At 48.7% G+C, this 26,832-nt stretch overlaps 1 protein-coding gene across 1 annotated transcript in view; it reads left to right on the top strand.

Moving 5' to 3' along the window:
- Positions 1-10,411: 10,411 nt before the first annotated feature.
- Positions 10,412-26,832, top strand: part of BPIFC (BPI fold containing family C) — a 39,072-nt gene continuing 22,651 nt past the window's right edge. Inside the window, exons 1-5 of the mRNA XM_056119592.1 lie at positions 10,412-10,535; positions 15,000-15,120; positions 19,358-19,486; positions 22,457-22,612; positions 22,743-22,806. Coding sequence (XP_055975567.1) covers positions 10,412-10,535; positions 15,000-15,120; positions 19,358-19,486; positions 22,457-22,612; positions 22,743-22,806 — 594 coding nt within the window. The remainder of the gene's footprint in view (positions 10,536-14,999; positions 15,121-19,357; positions 19,487-22,456; positions 22,613-22,742; positions 22,807-26,832) is intronic.

The raw sequence follows: 26,832 nt of genomic DNA, 5'->3' as shown, positions 1-26,832 counted from the left end.
TGTCTTGCTCGTTGGTTCTCATCTTTGCTTTTTGTCACTTGAAGCTGCCTTAGGCAAGAGATGCGTTTAGGTGCTGAGGAGAGGAGCGTTCTGTGGAACACCAGGGAGTTCTCTTTCAATGGGGAGTGCTAAGAGGGTCTCTCCAGAATCAGTCCTGGTTTTGACTTCCAGTTCCCGAACGATACAGCCCAGGGGAAGATTCTCTCCATCTCTCCATCAGTGTAGTTAGGACAGAGGCACTGCTAAGATCTCTGTCAAAAATCCAGTCAGTGACCTAGATCCTGCCCCAGTAACCGCCTTCCACTGGTCAGATAGTTTAACTTGTCTGTGTTCAGCACGAAGCTTCGGGGGGAAAGACTGAATACTCAAGATTCTGGTCCTGAGAAGTCTTGCTGGATGGGGCGGGAAAGAGAGTAGGGAGTTTGCCTTGCATGTGGCTTACGCTGTTTAATACCTGGCACCACATACACCTCTCCCTGTCTCTGTCTCTGTCTCTGTTTCTCTCTGTCTCTCTGTCTCTCTCTTTTTAAATTTTTTTTAGATTTTTTTGCTTTTTGGGTTACACCCAGCAATGCACAGGGGTAACTTCTGGCTTTGCGCTCAGGAATTACTCCTGGCGGTGCTCAGGAGACCATATGGGATGCTGGGAATTGAACTCGGGTCAGGTGCATGAAAAGAAAACGCTCTACCCACTGTATTATCACTCCAGCCCCCCACATATGATCAAGAGAGCATGGCCAGGAGTAATCACAGAGCCGGGCGTAAGCCCTGACACTGCTGAATGTGACCTAAGAATCAAAAAAGAGATCTTGCTATGCAACTCCATGGGGTAGGGGGTGCTGAACCCCTTGAAATGCCCTCTACTTCTACTCATGGTACAGTTCTCTAGATGTAGAATTTTTACATACATTTTATCCTCATCCTTGCATTGAAATATTTTAATAGTCTAGACTTCTTTAAGCTCACTAAACTTAATTTTTGAAATTGTACTCTTTGTTGTCGTTGTGTACAAGACTTGCTCCTGGCTCTGTGCTCAGGGATTACTCGATCACTCCTGTCAGGGCTTAAAGAACCAATGTTGAGTCTCAGGGATTGAGCTTCAGTCAGCCGGGTGCAAGGCAAGCACCTTCCCCACTGTACTATCCCTCTGGCCCCCAAAGTTCACTTGTTTTTATCCTTAAGTCCTTATTCTTTTGATGACAGGGGTTTCCCACACACACCTGACCACGGTGCACACACATTGTCAGTTGTGGCGCTTATGTACACCTGTCCATGCTGGAGTCGCACACTCTGATGTGGTGCCAGGGACCCCAGATGACAGGGTTGCCAGGACTGCATTTGGCAAACATGGGCACTACACTCAACATATGCAGTGACTGCACTCAGCATATATAGGGGCTGCACTCGACATCTGTGCGGACTGTATTTGGAAATGTGGGAACTGCATTAGGCGTACATGGGCAGTCCCTGGGACGGAACTCAGAGCCTCAGAGTTGCAAGGCAGGTACTCTTGCTATGAGCCATCCCTGGGCCTGCCTGGCCTCTATTTTGAAATCAACTTACTTTTATTTTAACTCATCTCTCCTTTAATCCACTCTTGCAGTCTGTCAAATCTCTCTCCTGTATGAGCAATAATAGTGAGTTAATACGTGAGTCCCGCAACTGTTTCAGTTGTACCAGAATTCTTATTCCCCTTCCTTGAATGACTCAGGGAAAGGCCATTTTCATTCAGAAATGCCAGTCTGCCCTGAGATCGGTAGGGAAATGTAATGAGTTTGGAGACTCTGAATCTTGGAAAGAAGCAATACCTCAGAAACAAAACAAAAAAAGCAAAACAAATTTGAAAAAAACTAGGTAACTTGTTGGCAAGGTTTTCAGATCTCCTTGAAGCCCTTTTCAAAAGCAATCACCCTGCCCTTACTTGTCAGACAGATTACTTAACCTTTTAGGAGTCATCGTTCTGTTTGATAGGGCTGTTCTCCTTTCCTACCCATAAAACCTCCTGACCAAGCAACTCACTGAAAGTTACCTGCAACCCATCTCTAGACGCAGGATTTCATCTGCTCATAAAATCTCTAAAAGAAAAAGAAAGTGTGTTTTGATGTATCATGTGGAGTTCTGAGCTCCACTGAAGTCCACCACTTCAGCAATCCCTTCACCCAAGAAGGGAAATGGTTTGTAGGTGCCACAAGGGAATTTCAAATTCTTTTGGTGGCCTGAGAACATACACAGGGATTTGTATTTAGGTGCTTGGAGATTTCCAGATGCTCTATGGCTCTTCCACCTAGAAGATGGCTTCAGGCAAAGCCTCGGTCAAAGTCCCAGGTGAGAATGAAGAGGCATCCAGCAGCCATCCTGTCATTAGCTGAAAACACAGTTTATAGGTGCAAACACTAAGAACCAGATGCACAAGGTTTGATTCCTGTGGGAGAGAAGGTGGCTGATTTCCAGTGTGACTTCCAGGGTACCTGGACTAGACATTTGGCCTTTTGACTGTATATGGACTCATGTCTATAAGGAGGGGTTGGGGGTGGTGGCAGACAATGGTAATATTTACAATGATTTTGTTGTTTTTATCCCCCCCCCAAAAAAATGTGCTAATCGGGGCTGGAGTGATAGCATAGCGAGTAGGGCGTTTGCCTTGCACACTGCCGACCGGGGTTCAAGTCCCAGCATCCCATACGGTCCCTAGAGCACTGCCAGGAATAATTCCTGAGTGCAGAGCCAGGAGTATCTCCTGTGCATCACCGAGTGTGACCCAAAAAGCTAAATAAATAAATAAATAAATAAATAAATAAAACATGCTGATGTTGTCCCCTGACATGAGCTGGAGAAATAGTACAGGGATTAAGGTGATTACCTTGCAAATGGCCAACTCCCATGTGATCCCCAGGACCACTTACCCTCAAGCACTGTCAGTAGTGATCCATGAACACAGAGCCACAAGTAAGCCCTGAGCAGCGCCAGCTGTGCCCCCATCTCCCCCCAAATAATAAAAACGTCTGCTAGTCACGGTGCCATTTACAAGTAACATGTCTATTGTGCCTTTTTGTACTTTGAAATCACTCTTCCCGCGCAGGTTCCATTTTCTTAGATTGTTTTCTGTTTTTGTTTTGTTTTGTTTTGTTTTTTTGCTTTTTGGGTCATACCCAGCAATGCTCAGAGGTTACTCCTGGTTCTGCACTCAGGGATTACTCCTGGCAGTGCTTGGGGAACCATATGGGATGCCAGGAATTGAACCTGGGTCAGCCGCATGTAAGGCAAACACTCTATCCACTGTACTATTGCTCTGGCCCTCTTGGGTTGTTTTTGAACCTTCCCGGAACCTTTCTCAGTTAGCTCTAATCTTATAGGCCAGTCAGTTGATGAATTAGCAAACCTCCGGGAACAGAGCTGTGCATCAGACCTCAGTTTGCATGCAATGACACAGACACGGGCTACTGGGTCCTGCTTTCCAGGGTTGGGAAAATGTCTTCCTCTTGTTAAAAACTTGCTCCCCTGCCTGCCTCAGCATGATGCATCCTTTTATAACTCTTGGCCTTGGTGAAATGCTACTCACCAGCATGACCTCACCGTTTTGGCGATGTGGAAATAAATACTCCAGGTGCCAGGAGTTCGCCCTCACTTCCTTCATTGTCTTCCTCTCCTCACTTTGGACCAGACACCCCTTGCCCGTCCTCCTCTCCTGACTTTGGACCATGCATCTCTTGCCTCCCGTTGGAAACAATCCCCTTCCCTCATAGCACTTTGTAAATACGTAACTTTACCATCACTTGAGGCAGGTAGAATGAGACAAGCTGGAATTGCCGGCTTGTGAGTAATTTGTGTAGCATAATCCTGAAGAGGATGGAAGGAAGTCAGGTCAGGGGCTTTTCCTGCATTGATTGACCCTGACCCACCATGTCCCTTTTGACTGGTTTCAGTTTTGTGTGCGCTGCCCATTTCTCCTTCATATTACCCAAATGTGGCTCCTCAACCTATCACTGTCCTTATTTCTGGATAGATAGGGTTGGGTTTGGGTCTGATTGGTTGATTAAAAGTGTTAGATAAAATAAAATAGATAAAATAGGCAGAGTCTCCTGCCCCTGCGCCTGGCTGTCCTCACCAAGGTCCCTTGGAGGGGGGAGGGTTGAGTTTCCCTCCCTGCCCCGAGCAGAGCCCCGGCAGCTAAAGACCTCCAGAACCAAGCCATAACCATGCTTAAGACCACTCCCCACACTCTCGGACAAGCCTCACACATAAAGGAATTGGCAGAGGAACCCAGGTGTGCGGAACCTGGGGCTGAGATCTCCAAGCCTGCTCGGATCAGGACTGGGCCTCCTCTACTCAGATCCCCCATCTTCCAGTAGCTAGACAGTTACACCCATCAGCTGCCCCCAGCGCCGTGTAATCACATCAAAAGCCAAGATATAGAGACTATAAAACCAAGCTCCTCTTACTGTCTAATTCTCACTCTCGGAGAACCTGGCAGGCTACTGAGAGTATCCTGCCCACACGACAGAGTCTAGCAAGCTCCCCGTGGCATATTCAATATGCCAAAACCCAGTAACAATGATGAGTCTCATTCCCCTGACCCTGAAAGAGCCTCCAATGTGGCACTTGCTAAAATCTCAGGGCTAGGACGAATGGAGACGTAACTGGTGCCTGCTCGAGGAAATCGATGAACAAAGGGATGACAGTGATACAGATAAAATAGTTGTGGGGCCATAGAATCGAATGCATTGTGTGTATTCTTGGTTTAAAGGACTTTAGTGTTTGGATATAGTAAAGGATCCCTTGACCAACCCCAGGAAAACTAACACTTTCAAGGAACTTGCTGCCATAGAAGCTAAGATGGCCGGCGGCTGTCCCAAAGGAAGGGAAGGTGTTGTTGATGTCTAGTGATATGAACAATCTAGAAAGTGGAGCTGCCCATGCGCAGGACCCTGCACCCCTGCAGACCTGTGCAGAGATGCACTTCTGCCCACAGTCCTCACTCATGGCTCCTCCTTGCCCTGAGTATCTCAGGGCAGGGTTGGGCAGGACTGGGCTCTCAGTCTTCTGGGGACCCAGTCCTGAGCCTCCCCAGCCTGGTCCAGGACTCAAATCAGCATCTGTTGTGCAAGGTGCCCATCTTGCCAGTGAACACTTGCTTCACCTCTTCCGAGAAGTGCAGCACAAGGTCGAGTGGGGCAAGGCCACTGCTGTTCTCACCCATTATCTGACATGTTCTGCTGGCACTTGCTGGCCTTCATTATGTCTGAGACCCAGAGTCGAGCTCTAGGACCGGTACCGGGTCTCTGCGCTCCTAATCTGCATATTCTCCGAGGAGAAGCAATGAGCAAGAGCATAAGCATCCAAGGACCGGAGTGAGAGTACAGCAGGCAGGGTGCTTGCCTTGCACACAGCCAACCTGGGTTCCATCCCTGGCATCCCATATGGTCCCCCGAGCACTGCCAAGAGTGATTCTTGAGTGTAGAGCCAGGAGTAAACTCTGAGCATCACCAGTATGGCCCAATAAGGAAGGAGGAAAGGCAGGAAGGCAGGAAGGAAGGAAGGAAGGAAGGAAGGAAGGAAGGAAGGAAGGAAGGAAGGAAGAAGGGAAGGAGGGAGGGAGGGAGAGAAGGTGGGAAGGAGGGAAGGTGGGAAGGAGGGAAGGTGGGAAGGAGGGAAGGTGGGAAGGAGGGAAGGTGGGAAGGAAGGAAGGAAGGAGGGAAGGAAGGAAGGGAGGACACGTGAATAAATAGGTATTTTGGTGAGGAATGGCTCGGCCTACTAGCAGTGCTCAGGGGTTGCTCCTGGCTTGGTGCTCAGGGAACCAGGCGGCACTCAGGATCAAACCCAGGCACTCTGCATGCAAAGTGTGTGCTCCAGCCCTTGAGCCACCTCTGTGGCCCATAAATGTATTTATTTCACAGCTAGCTCAGAAGGAAATGAGCTCAACTTAGGGAAGTCATAACTGACTTGGGGAAGGAGATATAATACAGAGGGTAGGTTGTTTGCTTTGCTGTGGCCGACCTGGCTTCAATCTCTGATGCAACATATAGTCCCCCAAGCCTGCTGGCACTTGTCAACCTCCATTATGTCTGAGACCCAGAGTCTAAGCCCAAGAGACAGGAATACATCCCAAGCACAACCAGGTGTGGTCAAAGCAGAAAAAAAAAATTGGTTAATAAAGAAGGCTGTAGCCAGAGAGATGGTACAAAGGCTAAGGCACATCCTTGCATGCAGCCAACCCTGGTTTGATTCCCAGCACTCCATATGGTTCCCCAATTATGGGAAACTATCGTTGATGGTATTGTAAGTCACAGAACCTCAATCAACAAAAGAAGGGAAACAAATCTTAATTTTTTTTCTTTTTGGCTCTGCACTCAGAAATTACCCCTGGCGGTGCTCAGGGGACCATATGAGATGCTGGGAATCAAACCCGGGTTGGCTGCATGCAAGGCAAATGCCCTACTCGCTGTGCTATTGCTCCAGTCCCAATAAATTTTCATTTTAAAAAGTCATACTGACAATTATTTTCATTTTTGCATGTCTTATCTTCTATGCAAAATATTTGATAAAGTATCAACAATAATTATACCACTGTGTTTTAATTAGTAAATGAAACAAAAATAGATGGTTCCCCGAGGATGTCAGGGTGACCCTGGGAGAGCCTGAGCAGCACTGAGGTGGCCCGGGGGAACCCCCAGCACCACACCCTTGGGCCCTTGTATTGAACCATTCATTGAACCACCAGGGTCATTGGGAGGGGCCCGTCCCCCTGAGTACCACTGGGTCATCCTGGCACAGGGCAGAGTGGGAGCGGGAGATCCGGGCGCAGAGCAGAGTGTGGGGGACCCAGGTCCTGGCACAGAGTGGGGCGTGGAAGAGGCGGCAGGCAAGGTCAGCCCGTCTTCCTCTGCCTCTGGGCCCGAGGCAGAGGGAGCCAACTGAGCAAAGGGATGCCACGGCAGCCTGGCCTGTGTTTCGGGACCTTTTCTCTGCATAGAGGTTCCTGGGAGTCTGGGCGGGCAGGGGGCTGGGGTGTGACCAGTGGGTGGGCTGAGCCAGTAAATATGCTCAACCGTGTGGACAGGTCAAGACTCTAATTCTCAGCTTCCCGGCCCCTGCCCCGCAAGCACTCACTGACCCAAAACCAGAGCCACTGTCCAGGCAGGGCAGCTTGTGCCACACTCTGGGCACCCAAGGGGCGAAATGTGGCAGCCCCTGGTGCCCACCAAAATAGATAGCATGGTGGAGGTTTGCCCAAAACACACCTCATGGTCGCCCTTCATGCCCAGAGCAGCTGAATCTCCATGGAGCACCACACCCCAGCCTGTACCCAAACCCCAGCCTGCACCAAGCTTCAGCCTGCACCCAAACCCCAGTAACTACTCAAACTCCAGCCTACATCCAAACCCCAGCCTGCACCCGAACCCCAGCCTGCACCCAAACCCCAGCCTGCACCAAGCCTCAGCCTGCACCCAAATCGCAGTCTCTACTCGAACTCCAGCCTGCACCCAAACCCAGCCTCTACCCGAACCCCACGCTGCACCCAAACCCCACGCTGCACCCAAACCCCAGCCTCCACCCAAACTCCAACCTACACCCGAATCCCAGCCTGAACCAAGCCTCGGCCTGCACCCTAACCTCAACCTGCATCCTAATCTCATCCTGCACCCAAACCCCAGTCTCCAGCCTAACCCCACCCTGCACCCGAACCCTAGCCTTCACCTGAACCCCAGCCTCTACCTAAACCCCAGCCTGCATCTCACCCCCTGCTCCTCCCTCTGCCTTCGCGGGGCATCCCACCACTTCCTCTTCCCTGCCCACCCCTACAAATGCTTCCCTGCCTGGGCTCATACTTGTGTGTGGACTCAGTGGGCACCTGCCACCCGTGGGCCCTGGCATGTGGGAATGTGGCCACAGTGGCACACCCAGGTTCTATGCTCCCAGATCTGTGACTCAGCGAGCTGTCATGGAGGACACATCACCTCCCCTGTGCAGTTCCCACTGGGGCCTGGTCAACCGGAAGGCAGGTCACCTCCAGCCCAGGCTTCCCTGAGCATCTCTCCCTGGCCAACACTGATGACACCATGAGGAGGAGGTCTTCTTCTTGGATGGTTTATGGAGTGTGTGTGTGTGTGTGTGTGTGTGTGTGTGTGTGTGTGTGGTGTCTGTATGTCTCTGTGTGTCTGTATGTGTGTCTGTCTGTGTCTGTGTCTGTGTCTATGTGCGTGTGGTGTCTGTATGTTTCCGTGTGTCTGTATGTGTGTGTGTGTGTGTGTGTGTGTACTGTGTGGCACTCATTGAGCCAGACTATGGAGTGACAGAAGACAACACAGGACAGGGGACAGGTTGTTAAGATATTCCTGGACACGACATAGGTTAAGATATTCCCACCACAGATGACCCCTTTGAAGCTCCAGCTGTTACATGTGGTGGGAACCCAAAAAGACGCACCTGACCCTGAGGAAACATTCTCTCACGCAATCCCAAAGTCAGTCCTGTGAAATTGTCCCTGGAGCCTAGCCCTGTTCAAAGGGACAGTCCTTCCCCAGGAGCCCGGCACATTCCCAGGGCACAGACCGACAGTATATAGCGCTGCAGACTAAGCTCGATGGTGGTACATACTTTGTTGGAAAATTAAGCCAAAAGCAGAGGAAATACGAGGATTTGAGAAGGTGATTATTTAGTGTAGAATGTTCTGGAAAGGCTTCCTGGAGACCAGTCCTGCCTTGTGTGAGCAAAGGGAAAGCTCTGTGGCTCTCTGGAGGATGGTTGGTCCAGGCTGGGGAGCAAGCCCAAAGATGCTGGGCTACAAGCTGCTTAGAGTGTTCTAGAAAGATCAGTTGTCCCTTGAGACTTGGGCTAGGCCAAATATCCACGAACAAGGGGAGGTCTGGGGGAGGCTTAGCTGCCTGGTGGAAACGTTCTCTCACCCATTCCCAGCTTTACCTTTCAGTGAAAGAGAGGGCTGGGGGGACACACCTGGTGGTGCTCATGGCTTACTCCTGGCTCTGTGCTCAGAGTTCACTCCTGGTGGTGCTCAGGGAACCAAATGTGGTGCCAGAGATTTAACTGGGATCAACTGCATGCAAGGCAAGTGCCCTACCCACTGCACCATCTCTCCGGCCCCTAGGGTTCTGCCTCTTTACATGCAGTAAGATGGGGAGCCACTCTATGAGGTCAGGGGTGACATGATCCAACTTCATTTTATTTCCCCGCCCTTTACCTTGTCACTGTTGTTACAGCTGTAACGAGGGTCACAGACACTCGGTTACAGTGTTAGAAACTCGGGTGATGGTGCTCATGGGGTCAACAGTATTCACACTCGTTTGGGATTGGAGCAGAGTTCACAGATTTTCTAGTTGTGCTCACTTGGTGGAGGAGGGAGGGCTAGCACGCACCTGGCTCTGTGCACACACTTTGTTATGGTGCTAGGGGTCCCAGACAGCGCAGTTGGCAGCACCAAGGTTGACATAAGCGGGCTGCACCAGGGATCTGACTCATTGCCTTGCGATTGCAAGGCAAGTATTATTTTTAATCTTTTTATTTTTTTCTGGAGGTGGGCCCCACCCAGTGGTGCTCAGGGCTTGCTCGGGCTCTGTGTGCAGGGTCACTCGTGAAGGTTCCCCGGGGGCCCAATGGGATCCTGGGGATCAATCTGCGAGCAAGACAAGCACCTGACCCCCATCCTGTCTTTCCGGTCTCCCGACACAATGGGAGTATAGGTTGCCGAGGGAAAAGGGAAGGAGGCAGAGAGAGTGGGTGTGACGTACGTGTGTGGTGTTTTCATTGGGAGATTAAACCAAAATTCTCCATTGTGGGAAAATGGGCCAGGTGGGGACTAGAAAGTACTCGGGGTGATTGACTCAGCACAGCCACTTGGACCGAAGGTGGGACGCAGGAATTTGAGAGAAGTTTGTGAAGGGGCCAGAGAGATAGTACAGCACCTATGGCCTGGCACGTGGTCCATCCCAGGCACTGCATAGGATTCCCTTGCTCACACCTGGTGGTTCTCAGGGTTTACTCCTGGTGGGCTTGGGGGGGACCATGTAGGATGATAGGGATCTAACGCAGGTGTGTTGCATGCAAGACAAACACCCTATCCACCCCTGAGATCACCTTTCTAAACTACTCACTCAGCTATTCAAGAACCATCAAGTACCCCTCCCCCACCCCCACCTCACACCCAGGGCCATTCCCAGACTTACCCCAACTGTTGCATCATTTTATTACATGGCTTTTACATTACGTGATATGGTTTTATAATCAGTCTTGCATGCGTGTGACTCTTCCGCTAGTCTGTGGGAAGAAGTCAAGGACAAGGCGTCTATTTTCACATGCACGAAATCACACGCAGAAAACCTAGACATGCTAAATGAAGTTGCCCACTGAGAAGTTCAAGACTCTTCAAGGAACTGTATTTGTTGTTTGATTGCAGATGCATGCCAAGGTGGTCCCAATGCTCTGGGGATGTTTTCTCCTGTGGAATGTCTACATCTCCTCCTCTGAGGCTGCTTACCCTGGAATCAAGGCCAGGATTACGCAGCGGGCTCTGGACTATGGTGAGTTGATGCTTTCAGCAGCTGGGCTGGAGCAGGGAGAGTCGATGGCCCAGACCCAGAAGCTCCTGTTGCCTCATGACTGAGATGCACTATTGGGAGAGCTTCAGTCCCTTGCAGGCTGGTAAGGACAGCTGGGAAGAGCTTATGTTGCATGAGGCATATCCAGACACAAGGTCAGATTTCCCTCTCCCCCGGCATGTGCTCCACGAGCCTTTCCTCTAAAGGGGGTAGCATGCAAGGCTGCCGGAAAGAAGAGCTGTGAGTAAAAGGAATTGGAATACTGTATGACTGAAATCCAGTCATGAACAGCTTTGTAATGGTCTATATCACAATGATTCAATAAAAAAGTTAAAAAGGGGGCTGGAGCAATAGTACGGCGGGTAGGGCATTTGCCTTGTATGCGGCCAACCCGGATTCAATTCCCAGCTTCCCATATGGTCCCCTGAGCACTTCCAGGAGTAATTCCTGAGTGTAAAGCCAGGAGTAACCCCAGTACATTGCTGGGTGTAACCCAAAAAAGAAAAAAAAGAGTTAAAAAATACATTGAGAAATAAGAAAAAAGAAAATGTAGCAGAGCCAGAGATAACACAGGGGCGAAGGTACTTGCCTTGTTTGCAGCTGACCTGGGTTCAATTCCCAGCACTACATGTGGACCCTGAGCACCACCAGGAGAGATCCCTGAGAACAGAGCCAGGAGTAAGCCCTGAGCACCAATGAATGTGGCCCCAAACCTAAAAATAAAATGAATAGAAAACATAGAGCTTCCGAAGGAGCTGATTTTGAAAGGAACTCAGAGTCTGCTAACACACAAGAAAGAAAGATATTGGACGGAGATTTTCTTTGTGCTAACTTGAATGGTTACAAATCAAGTAGAAAAAGTAGAGTGTAAAAATGCAAGTCTGTGGACTCATTTTCACCCTGAGCATATTTGCCTGAGTTTAGCTAATGACAGGTTGTGCTTAAATTTTTGAAGTTAAAGCAACCAACCTAGACATTGTAAGTCTAAGAAATGCCTAAATATAACAAAGAAATACCTCTCCTACTACACCCGGGGGGGCGGGGGGGCGGGAGGAAAGAAGGAAGTGTAGGAGGGAGGAAAGATTGGTTTGAGGAAAATCCTTTTGCAGGATCTCATCTGGCATAGGGCAACCTAAAATTGATTCCATCTTGCACAATTGCTTGTGATATTTTCGGAAATGTGTGAGTTGAAAATATGCATGTGTATCTTGTTGCTCTGTTGATGTCCACAGAAATGTTCATTAGAAATAGGCATCTGGCCACAGTATCAAAGTTTTTTTGCATGTAGCTTCTTTTGCCCCCCAAATCAGGACAATTAAAAGAACAGATCAAAAGAGGCCGGGGATGTGGCTCAGCAATATAGCACTACTTGCCTTGCATGCCCGAGGCCCTGGGTTCCATCCCAGTCACCAATAAAGAAAATAGGGATGAAGAGCAGATCTGAAGCCATCCACTTGGCCATGAGCCTCAGTTCTGTTCCTCGGACCCAGACACCACCTTGAGCTGATGTACGAACCATTTCCTGAACATCAACTGTGTCCAGGCTCTTTGACACATACCTGAGAGCTCCTAGGTGGGTCTGATTCCAACAACATAATGGAAATGGCATCATCCTTTGACAGAGGACAAGCCCGGGCCTTAAAAAGGCCAAAGTAAACTTTCACATTGAGATATGAACTCAGGGGCTGCAGCGATGGCACAGTGGGTAGGGCATTTGCCTTGCACACGGCCAACATGGGTTCAATTCCCAGCATCCCATATGGTCCCCTAAGCAATGCCAGGAGTAATTCCTGAGTGCACAGCCAGGAGTAACCTCTGTGCATTGCTGGGTGTGACCAAAAAATAAATAAATAAATAAAGAATAAATAAATAAATAAAAAGATATGAACTCAGCACTGCCAAGAGTGGTTCCTGAGTGCAGAGTCAGTAGTAAACCCTGAGTATCATCACTAGTTGTGGCCCAAAAACAAACAAACAAACAAACAAATATGAATTCAGGTCTGTATGACCTGACCTCAGAACCTACACTCTATTGTCCTAAAGAAAGTTTTTCTTTTTTTGGTTTTGGCTCTGGAGTAAAGGCCCTCCCGTTGGTCATCGATTTGCTCGAGCGGGCCCAGTAACGTCTCCATTGGAGACTTTGTTGTTACTGTGTTTGGCATATCGAATACGTCACGGGGAGCTTGCCAGGCTCTGCCGTGCGGGCGAGATACTCTCGGTAGCTTGCCCGGCTCTCCGAGAGGGGCGGAGGAATCGAACTTGGGTCGGCCATGTTGGCTGCATGCGAGGCAAACGCCCTACCGCTGTGCTTAGTACATCTCTTCAGGCTTTAGCTGTCTTTCTATGAAAATAGCTGTAATATTACCTAGGATTGGAAAACTCTATTAATAGAGTGACAAAGGAGAGAATGTGTGGGACCAGGGATGTAGATGAACAGCAGAGCATTTGTCTTGTATTTGAAAGGCATTCAACCACCAGACCCACCAAAAAAATAGGTTGATAGGGGGCTGGAGAGATAACATAGTGACGAAGGCACTTGCCTTGCATATGGTCAACTAGGGTTCAATCACCGCCATCCTATCTGTTCCCCTGAGCATGTCAGGAGTAATTCCTGAGTTCAGAATCAGTAATAACCCCTGATAAATGCCTGGTTAAGCCAAGAAAAAAAAAGAAAGAAAAAAAATGAGATAGATTGTAGATGAACTGAGAGAGAGCTGGGTGTAGAGTATACACAGTCATGGCACATACTCATTAAAAACCATAACGTTCTATCTCACCATTCTTTTATCCCAGCCCTTGTCTTTATGTGTGTAAGGGGACAGTTTGGGCCACACCTAATGATGCTCAGGGGCTATTTCTGAAGCACCACTAATGTGCATAGTCATGACTCCTAATGATGTCCAGGGGACTAGTTGGACTACCAGGGATAGAAAGAGGTCATGAGAGGTCAGTCTCATAAAAGGCAAGCACCTTACTTTCTATGCTATTTCTCCAGTCCCTAATTTTTTCCTGAAAAAAAATTAGATGTGTATGTTGTCAGTAGATATTTAGCAAAATGGGGCTTGTAGTAAGAGTCCCTGTCCATAGAGCTATTCTAGGAATCCCCTTATGTGCAACACACAATAGCCATTGTCCAAAAATGACGGTTAATGTCACTTTCACATTTGTACAGACCTTTTTATGATTACTAAAGACCCCATCATAGATAAGGGAAGAGGGATTTATTACTCACAGAGTCATATAGTTGGCATTATTGTAGAATTCAAAAAGAGAGTGGTGGCAACACCCAATAAGAGAGAGAGAACAAAAGGGAATGCCCTGCCACAGAGGCAGGGTGGGATGGGGGGATGGGGGGTGGGAGGGATACTGGGATCCGTGGTGGTGGGAAATGGGCACTGGTGAAGGGATGGGTATTTGATCATTGTATAATTGAAACCCAAGCACAAAAATGTGTAAGTCTGCAACTGTACCTCATCATGTCTCACTATTAAAAAAATTTTTAATAAAAAATAAATAAAATTTTTTTTAAAAAGAGAGTGGTGGGCTGGAGCTATAGCACAGCAGGTAGGGCATTTGCCTTGCATGAGGCAGACCCGGGTTCAATTCCCAGCATCCCATATGGTCCCCCGAGCATTGCCAGGAGTAATTCCTGAGTGCATGAGTCAGGAGTAACCCCTGTGCATCACCGGCTGTGACCTCCCCCCCGAAAAAAAAAGAGTGGTTACTAACCTATTTGGGGTAATGGGAGGCTTGGGGAATCTGATGAAAATGTGAGTCTCTCCCCTGAAGAATGAGAAATATGTGTATGTCGCATACACACACACAGACACACACAGACACAGACACAGACACAGACACACACACACACACACACACACACACACACATAGCACTTTTATTAAACTTCCAGAGGGTTCAAGAATTCACAGCAGTCCATGGATCTTAGGTCAGAAATTCCTGAGCTTCAAACATCAGGAGAGGTGGGAGGAGGGGAATGTGAGGAGATCTCTGGAACTGGGAGTAAGGTGTGTCTACTCTAGCAAGATTGTCCTGATTTGAACCATGGGTCCCTCAATCTCAATTGGTGACTTAGGCCAAAAAAATGGACATCCATGAAGCTTAGTTGCATCCTCCTGAAAATATGGGTAAGGGTGATATTCTGTGCTGTTCCTAAAATGCTGTCTCGTGAAGACATTCTTCTGTGCAGGCCGCACAATGAGCTTCTCTCCTGCTGCTAGCTCTGGGGATGTGGCCATCTTCCTCAGTCTGTCTGAAGTGTATACATGTATAACACAGTTCATTTTCATCTGTGCACCAAGCACAGTAACCCACTCTGTAGACTTCTCTTTTCTAAGTGCAGGGCCATGTTATACTCAATGCATCTCACTCATGGGGTCAGTGCAGTCATGTTAGTTCTCAAGAACTCTGTCTTTGCTTTCTTCCCAGGTGTCCGAGCTGGGTTGGAGATGATGGAGCAAATGCTCAAGGAAAGAAACATCCCAGACTTAAAAGGCTCGGAATCCCTGGAATTTCTGAAGGTTGACTATGTGGACTACAATTTTTCAAAGTAAGTCGAAACCGGAAGAGCGATTTCAGCTGTGAAATTCATCTGAGACCCCAGGGTGGTGGATGTGCCCCACCCCCCGCCGTGCTCTGGTGGGACCCCACAACCAGTACAGTAGAGACTTGGCAGTCTGTGGCAAGAAGCTGCTCTGAAAAACAACCCAAGGAAGGAATCGTCAAGTGGACAAAGGTGTGGCATCTGGGCCCTAGTCCCATTTGGACAGCTCACTTGTTGTGGGCACTGGGCTTCTCAGATGAGACTTTTCATGTTCCTCCTTTGTCCCTAAAATGAGGGTTCCATCAATGTGATGTCAGCTGCAGTCACGTTGCCCACCAATGTTAAATGACATACTAGTTATTCCCTTGTTACAGTTTCTTCTCCTGCACACCTACATGCAGAATCCAAGTGCAATCTCGAGCAAACCTATGCCCATAAAGACTTGTGTTAGTCAGTGCTTTGGTTAATCTTGACAGGGCAGAGGATCAAGTGCAAGGGACTTTATAGTGCAAGCCTGTGCTCTACCAGACTTCTTTCATTACTTTAATCCAGACTGTACTTGCCTTATTTTAATCCAGACTTCAATAATTGCTTAATCCAGACTGTACTGACGTTACATTAATCCAGACTTTAGACGCTACTAAATGGGTTACAGGGCATGTGATCTTTCAGCCTCTTACTAGCTAGCGCCCTGACCTCCTTCTCTGGAGCAACGCAAATGTCTTCTCTTGGTCTCATGCTCTGTAGTTTCCCCCCACGCTCTGCCCCACTCTGGATAGCCTCAGAACCTTCCTGTATTCTCTGAATGCAACACAAGTTAATTTTCCAATAAACACTCTCTTCTGACAGAGTTGACAGTGTGTCAGTCTCTAGATAGTCACAGAATAAAGGTCCAAATCTGTGAAGAGTAAGAAGTAGACAATAATCAGAGGTGATGGAACTCTCCGAAGTCGCAACTGCCATACACGTGGTGCAGGACACACACACACACACACACACACACACACACACACACACACTCCTTAATGGTAGTTCCAGGACATTGCTTGGGAGGTCAGTGGAATAGCCTCCTTGATTCAGACTCTTGTTTCACTCAGTACAGGCTCTGGAGATTGTGTATAGTTAGAACTAAAATTCAGTTAACATAAAGTTAATATGACAGAAAATTACAGTGAACTAGGTATAACAGTAGTAGGTTTTGTCTGGCAAAGGAGGCCACGGTGGGAGCCAATGGGAGCCCCCTGAGTTCATGAGGCCCAGTCCTGCCTTCTTCAGCTTTTCTGCTTTACCCTCCTCAGCACTGGTTTCTTGTCTCAAAGCTGCCTTGTGAGCACTGAGACTTCCCAAGTGGGTGTTTCAGGTTCTGGAAGGGGGAAGTGGCAAGAATCTGAGTTAGTGTCTTCCAGGAGCTTCTGTCCTAAAGCTTTTATCTCTATTCTGCTGACAATGATGGCCAGAATTTTGTCACTCTCCCCACTTATTTGCAAAGGAGGCTGGGAAATTCGCTTTTTAGCCAGACATTGTTGTGATTCTGAACAAACTCAGGATATTTAATAAAGAAATGGATGTTCAGAGAGTAACAGAAAAACACCACCACCCTTGGTAAGGGGAGTCCCAGGGAAAGTGTGGGAAGAGGAGGTTTTGCTCACCCTGAGCTCACTCCTAAAGGCCAGCGTCACCTACTTAGGAGGATTCTCTGTGGCTCCCAATTGCTCCCAATGCCTCATCAGTCCAGTTTATTTCCCTCTCCTCCAACACTTTGGAGTCATAAATTCCCAGGTTTTCAGGATGATATACAAGAAAACCAAGATTGGGGGAACGAATGAGGGTAAGTTGTTGGCAGATATCATTCTCTGTAATAACCAACTCAGCGAGTTCACAAGAATGTATTGAGCACCTACTACATGCTATGTAATCCCACAAATGAGTGATAGAATAGGGAGGAAAGGATGCTGAAAAGAGAAAATTATAACAAACCTTTTCTTACCATATTTATGGTTTTCAATTTTTCCAAAGCCTGTGACAGTGCCTCGGCCCTGGGACAGTTGCACACACAGACACACACAGACACACACACACACACACACACAATTCCATTCCTGGGACATGGTTACATACACATGCTCCCATTCTGAGAATACAGTTATACACACACACACATGATCCCATTCCTGGGACAGTTACACAAATGGTCCCATCCTGGGCCCCAGTTACACGCACATGATCCCATTTTGTCTTTCCACCACCTTGAGGAGGTGCACTGCCTCTGAGTGAGCAACTGACTGAAGAAGGTGAAGTAACTTTTTGCGGATCAGGGAGCCATATCCTGCAGTGCTCAGGGGTTCCTTCTGGCTCTGCACTCAGGAATCAGTCCTGGCAGTGCTTGGGGGACCATATAGGATGTCAGAGATGAACCCAGTTTGGCCACCTGCAGGACAAGCGTCTTACCCACTGTGCTCTCTCTCCCTACGATGTGAAGCGCCTCACCCAAGAATGCGTAGCCAGCACAAAACTTAGCTCCAAGTCAAGTGCCCTTTGCAAAAATGTTAAGAGAACCCAGTGGGCACTATTCACTGTTAGGAGCATGGTCTGAAGACAGACCGAGAGAGTGCTAGGTGTGGTTCTACAACTTACAGGGACTCCAGCCAAGTTCCTTATCATTTTGTGACTAAAATGCAAATTGCAAAACCAGCACTGGCCTCCTGGGATTATCAGGAGGGTTCAAATGAGTTAATGCATAGACACAGTGACTGGCAGGAAAGAATCCCCAAAGCTGGTCATAGTAATTGAGCACAGGCATGTGGCTTACAGAATTACACACAAACGTCTGTCTCCTAGTTTTCTGTCTAGCAGCTCAGAGGAGCCTAGGGAAAGTTCAGTGTCTAAAATAAGTTTCTCCACTAATGAATGTCCTGAGCATAGGGCATTTGGAATCAAAAAGGCACCAAGCAGTCACCCTCAGGCAACCCCGTGGGGTATGGAGGAGTGCTGCGAGTTGGCATATTTGCTAAATCTTTAACTGTTTGTTACAAAGACAGTTGTGCATCCCATCCAAAATAATAATGGCCCTATCCCCATGGGAAACACTGGAAAGCTGGAGGGAAAAAATAATACTGGTAATGTTGTACCTCCTTTGTCTATAAATAAAGAACTAAAGAAATCAGTTATTTGGGTAAGAGAGATAGTATAGGACTTAAGGTGCTTGCCTTGAGTACAACCAGCCCCATACCAGTCTTCAGCACCACATATGGTCCGAAGTACCACCAGGAGTGACCCCTGAGCACAGAGTCAGGAGTAAGCCCTGAGATAAGAAAGAAAGAGGAAAAGAGGAATGAAGGAAGGAAGGAAGGAAGGGAGGGAGGGAGGGAGGGAGGAAGGGAGGGAGGGAGGAAGGGAGAAAGGAAGGAAGGAAGGAAGGAAGGAAGGAAGGAAGGAAGGAAGGAAGGAAAGAAGGAAGAAAGGGAGGGAGGGAGGGAGGGAGGGAGGGAGGGAGGGAGGGAGGGAAGAAGAAGAGAGAAAGGGAGGGAGGAAGAAAGGAGGGAAGGAAGGAAGGGAGGGAAGAAGAAGAGAGCAAAGGAGGGAGGAAGAAAGAAAGGGAGGGAGGGAGGGAGGGAGGGAGGGACGAAGGAAGGGAGGGAGGGAGGGAGGGAGGAAAGGAGAAAGGGAGGGAGGGGGAGGAAGGAAGGGAGGGAGGCAGAGAGGAAGGAAGAAAGACTTGGGATCCAGAGAGACAGTACAGGGGGTAAGGTTGTTTGTCTTGCATGTGGCTGGCCTTGGTTTAATACCTGGCACTCCACGTGGTTCCCTGAACCCTCCAGGAATGATCCCTGAGTTGAGAGCCAGGAGTAAGCCCTGAGTGCAGAGCCAGGAGTAAGCGCTGAGTGCAGTGGCCAAAAGAAGGAGTTGTCTTTATTTATGTGTTTGGCCACACCTGAAGTGCTGGTTCTGCGTTTTGTGTGGTGCCAGGGATCCAACCCGGGGCCTCCCGTATGCAATGCATGCACTCCACCCATTTGAGTCATCTCTTCGGCCCTTAGCAGAATTATCTGAACATGCTTTCTTCTCTATCTGACATACAGGGGGCTAGATAAGACACAGGGGGCTTCCTAGCATGAGATAGAGAGATAAAGGCAGCACCCGGAGGAGCCCTCCCCAGTGGGAATTCTAGAACCAGTTTCTGATTTCCGTTGTCTTAGCCCTGTGTTTGGAGAGTCACGCTAACCCTCTGTTTCTTGTCTCACAGCATATCAATCAACGCCTTTTCGTTTCCAAACACTTCATTGTCCTTCGTGCCCGGGGTGGGAATCAGAGTCCTGACCAACCATGGCACTGCCAACATCAGCACCGACTGGGAATTCAAGTCTCCACTCTTGTGAGTATCCCCATGACACGCAGTGGCTCTTCTGGGGGACGAGGATGGGGATGGGCCATGCCCGGGGGTGCTGATGCCTTGCTTACACCTCAGTTCTATGCGACTCAAGGCAACTTGAGTGCCCTGGATTGAGCGCAGGCCTCCAGCCCATTGAACTCTCTGGCCTTCTGATGTGTTCCTTACCTTGGACTTGTTTCCTTCCCTTGGTTTTGTTGTTGTTGCTTGGCTTTGGGGTTACACCCAGAAGTGCTCAGGTGCTACTCCTGGTTCTGTGCTCAGGGTATCACTCCTGGCAGTGCTCAGGGGACCATCAACAGTGCTGAGGATTAAACTAGAGTCTGCTCATGTTACATGTTGGTGACGTGTAAGGCAAGCACCTGGCCTGTACAGTCTCTTTGGTCTCCCTCAGTTATTAACAATCTTTCTCAAGAGTTCTCTTTTTGACCCACTGGAAATTTAAATGAGAAAATCCCTTCTAGCAGAGAGGGAAAGGAGAAGGAAGAGGGTGGGAAAGCATCCCTCCTTTATAGAAAGAGTAATGAATCAAGTGAAGAGAAATAAAAATGAAAAAGAAAAGTCCGTTGGGGCCGGGGAGATGACTCAGAGGGATGGGGCTCAGGCTTCGTGTACTGATGGTCTGGGTTCAGTTCCTGGTACCTCGGGGTCCTCCTAGCAGCACCGGGGACAACCCCTGAGCAATAAGTCAAGAGTATTCCCTGAGCAGCACTGACCTGGTGTGCCCCCCCCCACACACACACACATGCACACTCTCTATGCACACATGCACACATATAATTTAAGATTTCGTTGCTTTTCTTTTTTCTTTTTTTCTTATTTATTTATTTGGCTTTTTGGACCACACCCAGCGGTGCTCAGTGATGCCCAGCGGTGCTCAGCGATGCTCCTGGCTCTACACTCAAGAATCACTCCTAGCAGTGTTTGGGGGACCATATGGGATGCTGGGGAGAGAACCCAGGTCAACTGCGTACAAGACAAATGCCTCCTCACCGCCGTACTATTGCGCTGGCCCCTAATTTAAGATTTCTTACAATATTAAGAGAATGAACCTGTGCTCAATTTTCTTTAATTTTTAAATTTTGTGGGAAAGGGTCATACCTGGCAATGCTAAGGACTTGCTCCTGACTCTGTGCTCAGAAATCACTCCTGGAGGCCTCGGGGGATGATATGGGATGCCCGGGATTTAACCCAGTCCGGCCATGTGCAAGTTCTACCCTCTGTACTATCACTCTGGCCCTCGAGCTCAGTATTTTAGACCTGGAATAACTTTTTTCTCTTAACCCTGTCTTCCAACAGCCTTCCCCATCTGTAGAGGCAGCTGAAGGGAAATAGTTATCCTAGCTCAGCATGCGTTGGAGGAGGGTAGTGAGTTTGAAACCAGTTCTTTCCCTACCAAAGGTTCTTGCACCTCTGCTAGAAAAAAGAGGAAACAAGCACAGGTCAGACCCCCCTGTTTGGGCAAGTTCCTGACATGGCTATATCCCACCTGTATGAGTGCCCTAGAATAACCCAGTCATTCACTCATTAAGGGTGTCATTCAACCAGCATTCAGTGAGCTGTATCTATTTATAAGGAATTCAGGACCTGTCCAAGAATTCCAGTGTTGTTAACTGTTGAACATATTTTGTGGGTCCAAAGTGATCATACAGTGGGTAGGGTATTTGCCTTAACACGGTCAACTTGGATTTAATCCCTGCACCCCATACTGTCTCCCAGGTCCCACCAAGAGTAATCCCTGAGCATAGAACCAGGAGTAAGCTCTGGGTGCATCCAAAAAAGAATTAAAAAAAATTCTAGAAGAGATGTAGTATAGGGCTTAAGGCATTTGCCTTGCATGTGGCTGACTCTGGTTCAAGCCCTCACACCACATGATCTCCCAATCACTGCCAGGAGTAACAACTGAGCACAGAGTCAGAGAGTCAGGAATAGGCAGACCAACACCAGGAATGGCCCCAAATCTCCCTCCAAATACAGAAAAGAAAATAAACACACACACACACACACACACACACACACACACACACACCAAGTACTATAGATTCATTTATTCATTTATTCATTTCCTCACTGACTCATTCACCACCCATACACTGAGTGTTTATTCTGTGTCACGTCAAAAGCTAAATCCTGGAGACAGAGATGAAAACCACACACTCCACTTCCTCCCTCAGAGAGTTCTCAGTGCCACTATATTCTAGCGCCACCCTGAAGACCCACTGCACCCCTACATTCCCTCCAGAAAATATCCAAGGAGCTGGAAAGACAGTACAGGGGCTCGCTCAGGTGCTTTCCTTGCACACAGCTGACCTGATCGGGTTCCAGCCCAGGTACCCCATATAGTCCTTTGAACTCCCCCACCCACCCCCATGAGTGATCCCTGAGTGCATAGCCACGAGAAAGTCTGGAATCATTGCAAGATGTGGCACAAAACAAACAAAACACTCTGTCCTCCCGTTGTTCATCGATTTTGCTCGAGCAGGCCCAGTAACGTCTCCATTTTGAGACTTCTTGTTACTGTGTTTGGCATATCGGATACGTCATGGGTAGCTTGCCAGGCTTTGCCATGCAGGTGAGATACTCTCGGTAGCTGGCTGCACGTGCTATTGCTCCAGCCCTTGGCACAAAAACAAAAATAAAAATGAAGCAAATAGAAACTCAACAGGAATTATTCTATCATGAAGGGTGCTCAATGCAAGCTTGAACGCTGTAAGAGCCAGTGCACAGGGGGGAGGGGGGACAGAGGAGCCACAAGGTTCCTACAACTGCCCCTACTCCTCAGGCATCACTTCATTCATTCACTCATTCATGAAGTGCCCCTTCCCTGCCCCCTCTTCTCCCTGCGCTCAGTGGTGGGACTCAGAAGGGGCTATGATGGCTCTATGACAGGGGTTCTGCCCCCACACCAACCCAGGCTTCTTCCCCTAAGTAACCTTGCCCTTTGCCTCCCCACAGCCAAGATTTTGGAGGGGCTGATCTGTTCCTCTCTGGGGTCTTCTTCTCGGGCATTGTTGTCCTGACCCGGAATGACTTTGGCCACCCAATCCTGATGCTCCAGGACTGCCACGCCCAAGTGAGCCATGCCCACGTCACATTTTCCGGAGAGCTCAGGTGAGGGAACAGGGGCCAGTGGTTCATCTATGGCTGGCAATGCGGGTAGATTCTGGCTTCTAACTGCAGAGTCTGGTCCCTGAGCACAACCCCCCACCCCCGCCCCACCTTTTATCTCTTTTGTTTCTAGTGTCCTGTATAACTCCTTTGCTGAACCCATGGAGAAGCCCATTTTAAGGAATTTAAATGAAATGGTAAGTCTTTTTCTTTTTTTTTATTGGTCAAACACCATGTGGTATATTTGTAGGGTTACTATTTTTTGTGCTTGGGTTTCAGTTATACAATGATTGAGTACCCATCTCTCCACCAGTGCCCATTCTCTACCTCCAGTGCTCCCAGTATCCCTCCCACGCCTCCACCCCTCACCCGCCCCCATCCCACCCTACCCCTGTGGCAGGGCATTCCCTTTTGTTTTCTCTCTCCTGTTGGGTGCTGTGGTTTGCAAAAGAAACCTTGAGTGGCAATCATGTTCGGTCTACAGTCTACTTTCAGCATGCATCTCTCATCCTGGGAGGATCCTCCCAACACCCTTTATTTAGTGCTCCCTTCTCTATCTGAGCTCCCTTTTCCCCTAGCATGTGCGGCTGGCCTCCAAGCCATGGAGTGAACCTCCTGATACTTGTCTCGGCTATTCATAGGTATTAGTCTCCTATTTTGTTACTTTATGTTCCACAGATGAATGCAATCTTTCTATGTCTGTCCCTCTCTTTCTGACTCATTTCACTCCTACTGCATGCCCCCTTCCCCCACTAGACAAGGGGGTATGAGAGAAGGATAGTCCATTTCTTTTTCTAGAAAACCAAAATCTAGCTGCAAAATGAGACCTGCAAAAAGCATACTTTGATGAGCATGAGCTTGAACCACAAGAGATCCAAGACATGGGGAGAGTAAATACAGACAGGTTGGAAGTGTCCTGGAGATAATGATTTAGAGGACACAGGAGTAGAACTGGCCCCTAAAGTCTTGGTTGGGCTTGGAGAGTTGGGGATGGGGAAGCGGGGAGGGTAGCTGGGTCAGTAGAGAGGCACCAGCTAAGATGCTTTGGCATGTCCAACTTCTCGATTCCAGAAGCCAGCGTTTGAGGAAGGGAAATAAAGAACGGACTGTGTGACCCTCTTTCCCAGCCTGACCATGACTCCACTGAACTCTTTCCCCATGTTTTAAAGGCAAAAAGGAGAGGAGGAGCAGGAATGGACAAGCAGGGAGAATTTTTCTGGCAGAAAGGGCTGTTCCGGTGTGGGGCACCATTGGTCACCTGGTACTCAGCTCTGCACTGGCAGTCAGGTGGTCCCTCAGGGATACGGGGAGGAAATCAAAGCTCAGAAACGGTCCAAAGTGATAGAATAGTAGGTAGAGAGCCTTGTATGCAACCAACCCAGATTTGATCCCCTGCATGCCATAGTTCCCTGAGCCCACCAGGAGTGATCCTAGGGCACGGAGTCAGGAGTAAGCCCTGAGCACGGCATGGTATGCTCCTCCACCAAAAAATTTTAATTTAATTAAAAATAATAATAAGGGCTAAAGTGATAGCACAGCGAGCAGGGTATTTGCCTTGCATGCGGCTGACCTGGGTTCAATTTCCAGCATCCCATATGGTCCCCTGAGCACCACCAGGAGTAATTCCTGAGTGCAGAGCCAAGAGTAACCCCTGTGCATCACCTGGTGTGACCCAAAAAGCAATAATAATAATAATAATAATAATAATAATAATACATTCAGAAATATTAAGCAGCATGTCCACAAGGCTGTCTGCAGAGCAGGAGACTCCAAAGCTTCCCATTTGTCCCCCCTTAGCGGGCAGTGCTGCCCCTGCAGATAAAACAGCTACTGGGACAGAGCAGACCCGTCACAGAGAACCGCCACAGAGACCCTGCTGGCCACAGTCCTGTGTCCTGAAGGAGCACAGTGCTTTGGCCTCTGAGAGGAAGCAGGAGTCAGGTCAGCCCTGGGCTCCAGAGGACCTAGGGATCATTTGCTCCTCTGAGTCTCCCCAGCCACTTTTAGAAAATACGGCAGAATGTGCTTTCTACTGGTAGCATGGAACCAGTTTCAGACAACTCCCAGAGACTCAAGTCTCTGAGTCTCACTGTCCCTACTTGGAGAGGGTGACTGCAGTTGTAAGAGCGAGTGAGTACCTAATCCCAGGTTACAGTGAGAAGACAGGACCAAGGCAGCAGCCACTCGGCTGCATACAGGGGGCAATCCATGGCCTCCCGAGAATCCCCGGACATAACTCTAGAGGGCCCCGAGGAGAAAATAAAGCAGCAGGGGGGGGTGGGCAGAGTGATAGCATGGCAAGTTGGGCACTTGCCTTGCACACAGCCCATCCTGGCTCAATCCCTGGCATCCCACAGAGTTCCCCCGAGTGCCATCAGGAGTGATTCCTGAAATCGCCCCTGAGCATCATCAGGTGTGGCCCCGAAGAAGAAAAACAAACCAAATTGTTCCTATTTCCAGAGTGCTTATTGTGAGCTGGACAGCTATATTGAGCACCTCAGTGTCCACTCAGGACACGCAGTGAGGTACATAGAGCAAAGACCCCTCTGGCTGGCAGGGCGCACTGAGGGCCGAGTTGAGGCAAATGGTCACAGAGGGAGGCTGCGGGCCTCCTAGCTCTCGGCACATGGCAGGCCCAGGCTCCTGGCTCCCTTCCTCCTTCCTGAAGGGGTGGCTGGCTCTGACTCCAGGCCAGTTTCTGAAGGGCTGCTTCCCAGATGTGTGAGCTCCTGGGTGCTCAAACCAGCCAAGTGGGAAGCAGGGCCAGGTCCCAATCACTCCCTGCCGGACCTGGCACTGCCCAGGGAGGAGGCAAGTTGGGAGGTACCAGCCTCGCTGGAAAGGCCGAGCAGGTTCCACGGGTGGGACAGCTTGAGCCTGGACTAGCCTCATGTGCCACAGCGTCACAGAGAGTGCCCAGGGCTCTCTCCTTCATGCGGCTCATTGGGAGTGGCTCAGAGGCTCTGAAGTTTCCCCATCATGGATGACAGGCCTCTCTTACATAGCAACTTAAGGCCCAGAGGCAGCAAGTCACTTCAGGGAAAGTTCTGGCGAGAGGGAGGAAGGCTTGGGCTAAACCAGAAGACCTTCGGAGGCAGCGTCAGAAATCGAGGGTTTCCAGGCCACAAGGGATAGAGGGTGGGCTGGTCCTTCTCATCCCCGTCCCCCATCCCATGGGACCCTAGAGGTCATGCCCACAAATTGCCTCCAGCTGCTTGCTACTTAAGCCCCTTGGCGGCAATGATCCAGAAACACACAAAAGAATCTCGGAACTGAGCAGCTCGCTGCAGAAATTTCTCCAGACCCTAATTATCTGGAATTTTGGAGTTCCAGGAGCATGCAGCCGCTCTTGTGGCCACACGACATCTTATGCTATTATAACAAGCAATACAAAAGAGAGATATATTTGGGCGATTGTCTGCCATAGAGTCAGGGGGAAGGATGGGATGGAGGGATACTGGGGTCCTTGGTGGTGGAAGATGTGCACTGGTGAAGAGTTGGGATCATTGTATGACTGAAACTCAAAAAAGGAAAGCTTTGTAACTGTATCTCATGGTGATTAAATAATAATAATAATAAAATAAAATTAACATTCTGAATTTAGAAGAAGTAATATGGAGTTTATGCCCAATTCAATCAGCTTAATCGATGGCTAAATAAATAGCAGTACTCATACATTAAATATATATATATATATATATATATATATATATAGTTAAGAACATAGGGTAAGTACAGTGGGCAGCACTCTTGCCTTGCTCATGACAGACCCAGGTTTGATTCCCCAGCACTATTAGGAGGAGTAAGGGAGTAAGCCAGACCATTACCAGGTGTGGCCCCCCAAAAGCAAAAAAGGACAAAGGCAAGTCTGCCAAGTATCAGAAAATTATTTGCTATGTCTATGAGATGTATGTCTTTAATATGAAAAAAATTTTTTAACTGTCACTGTCCTCCCGTTGTTCATCAACTTGCTTGAGCTGGCCAAGTAACGTCTCCATCGTGAGACTTGTTGTTACTGTGTTTGGCATATTGAATATGTCATGGGGAGCTTGCCAGGCTTTGCCGTGCAGGCGAGATACTCTCGGTAGCTTGCCAGGCTCTCCGAGAGGGGTGGAGGAATCGAACTCGGCTCAGCTGGGCTGGCTGCACGCAAGGCAAAGGCCCTACCACTGTGTTAAAATTTTTAATACTTAAAATTTTAAAACTATTCAGGCATTACTCAG

Source organism: Sorex fumeus, unplaced genomic scaffold (genome assembly GCF_029834395.1).
Source record: "Sorex fumeus unplaced genomic scaffold, SorFum_2.1 ptg000003l, whole genome shotgun sequence".
Classification (NCBI taxonomy): domain Eukaryota; kingdom Metazoa; phylum Chordata; class Mammalia; order Eulipotyphla; family Soricidae; genus Sorex; species Sorex fumeus.
Note: the sequence above shows the minus strand (reverse complement) of the source record. Positions and strands in the feature narration are given on the sequence as shown.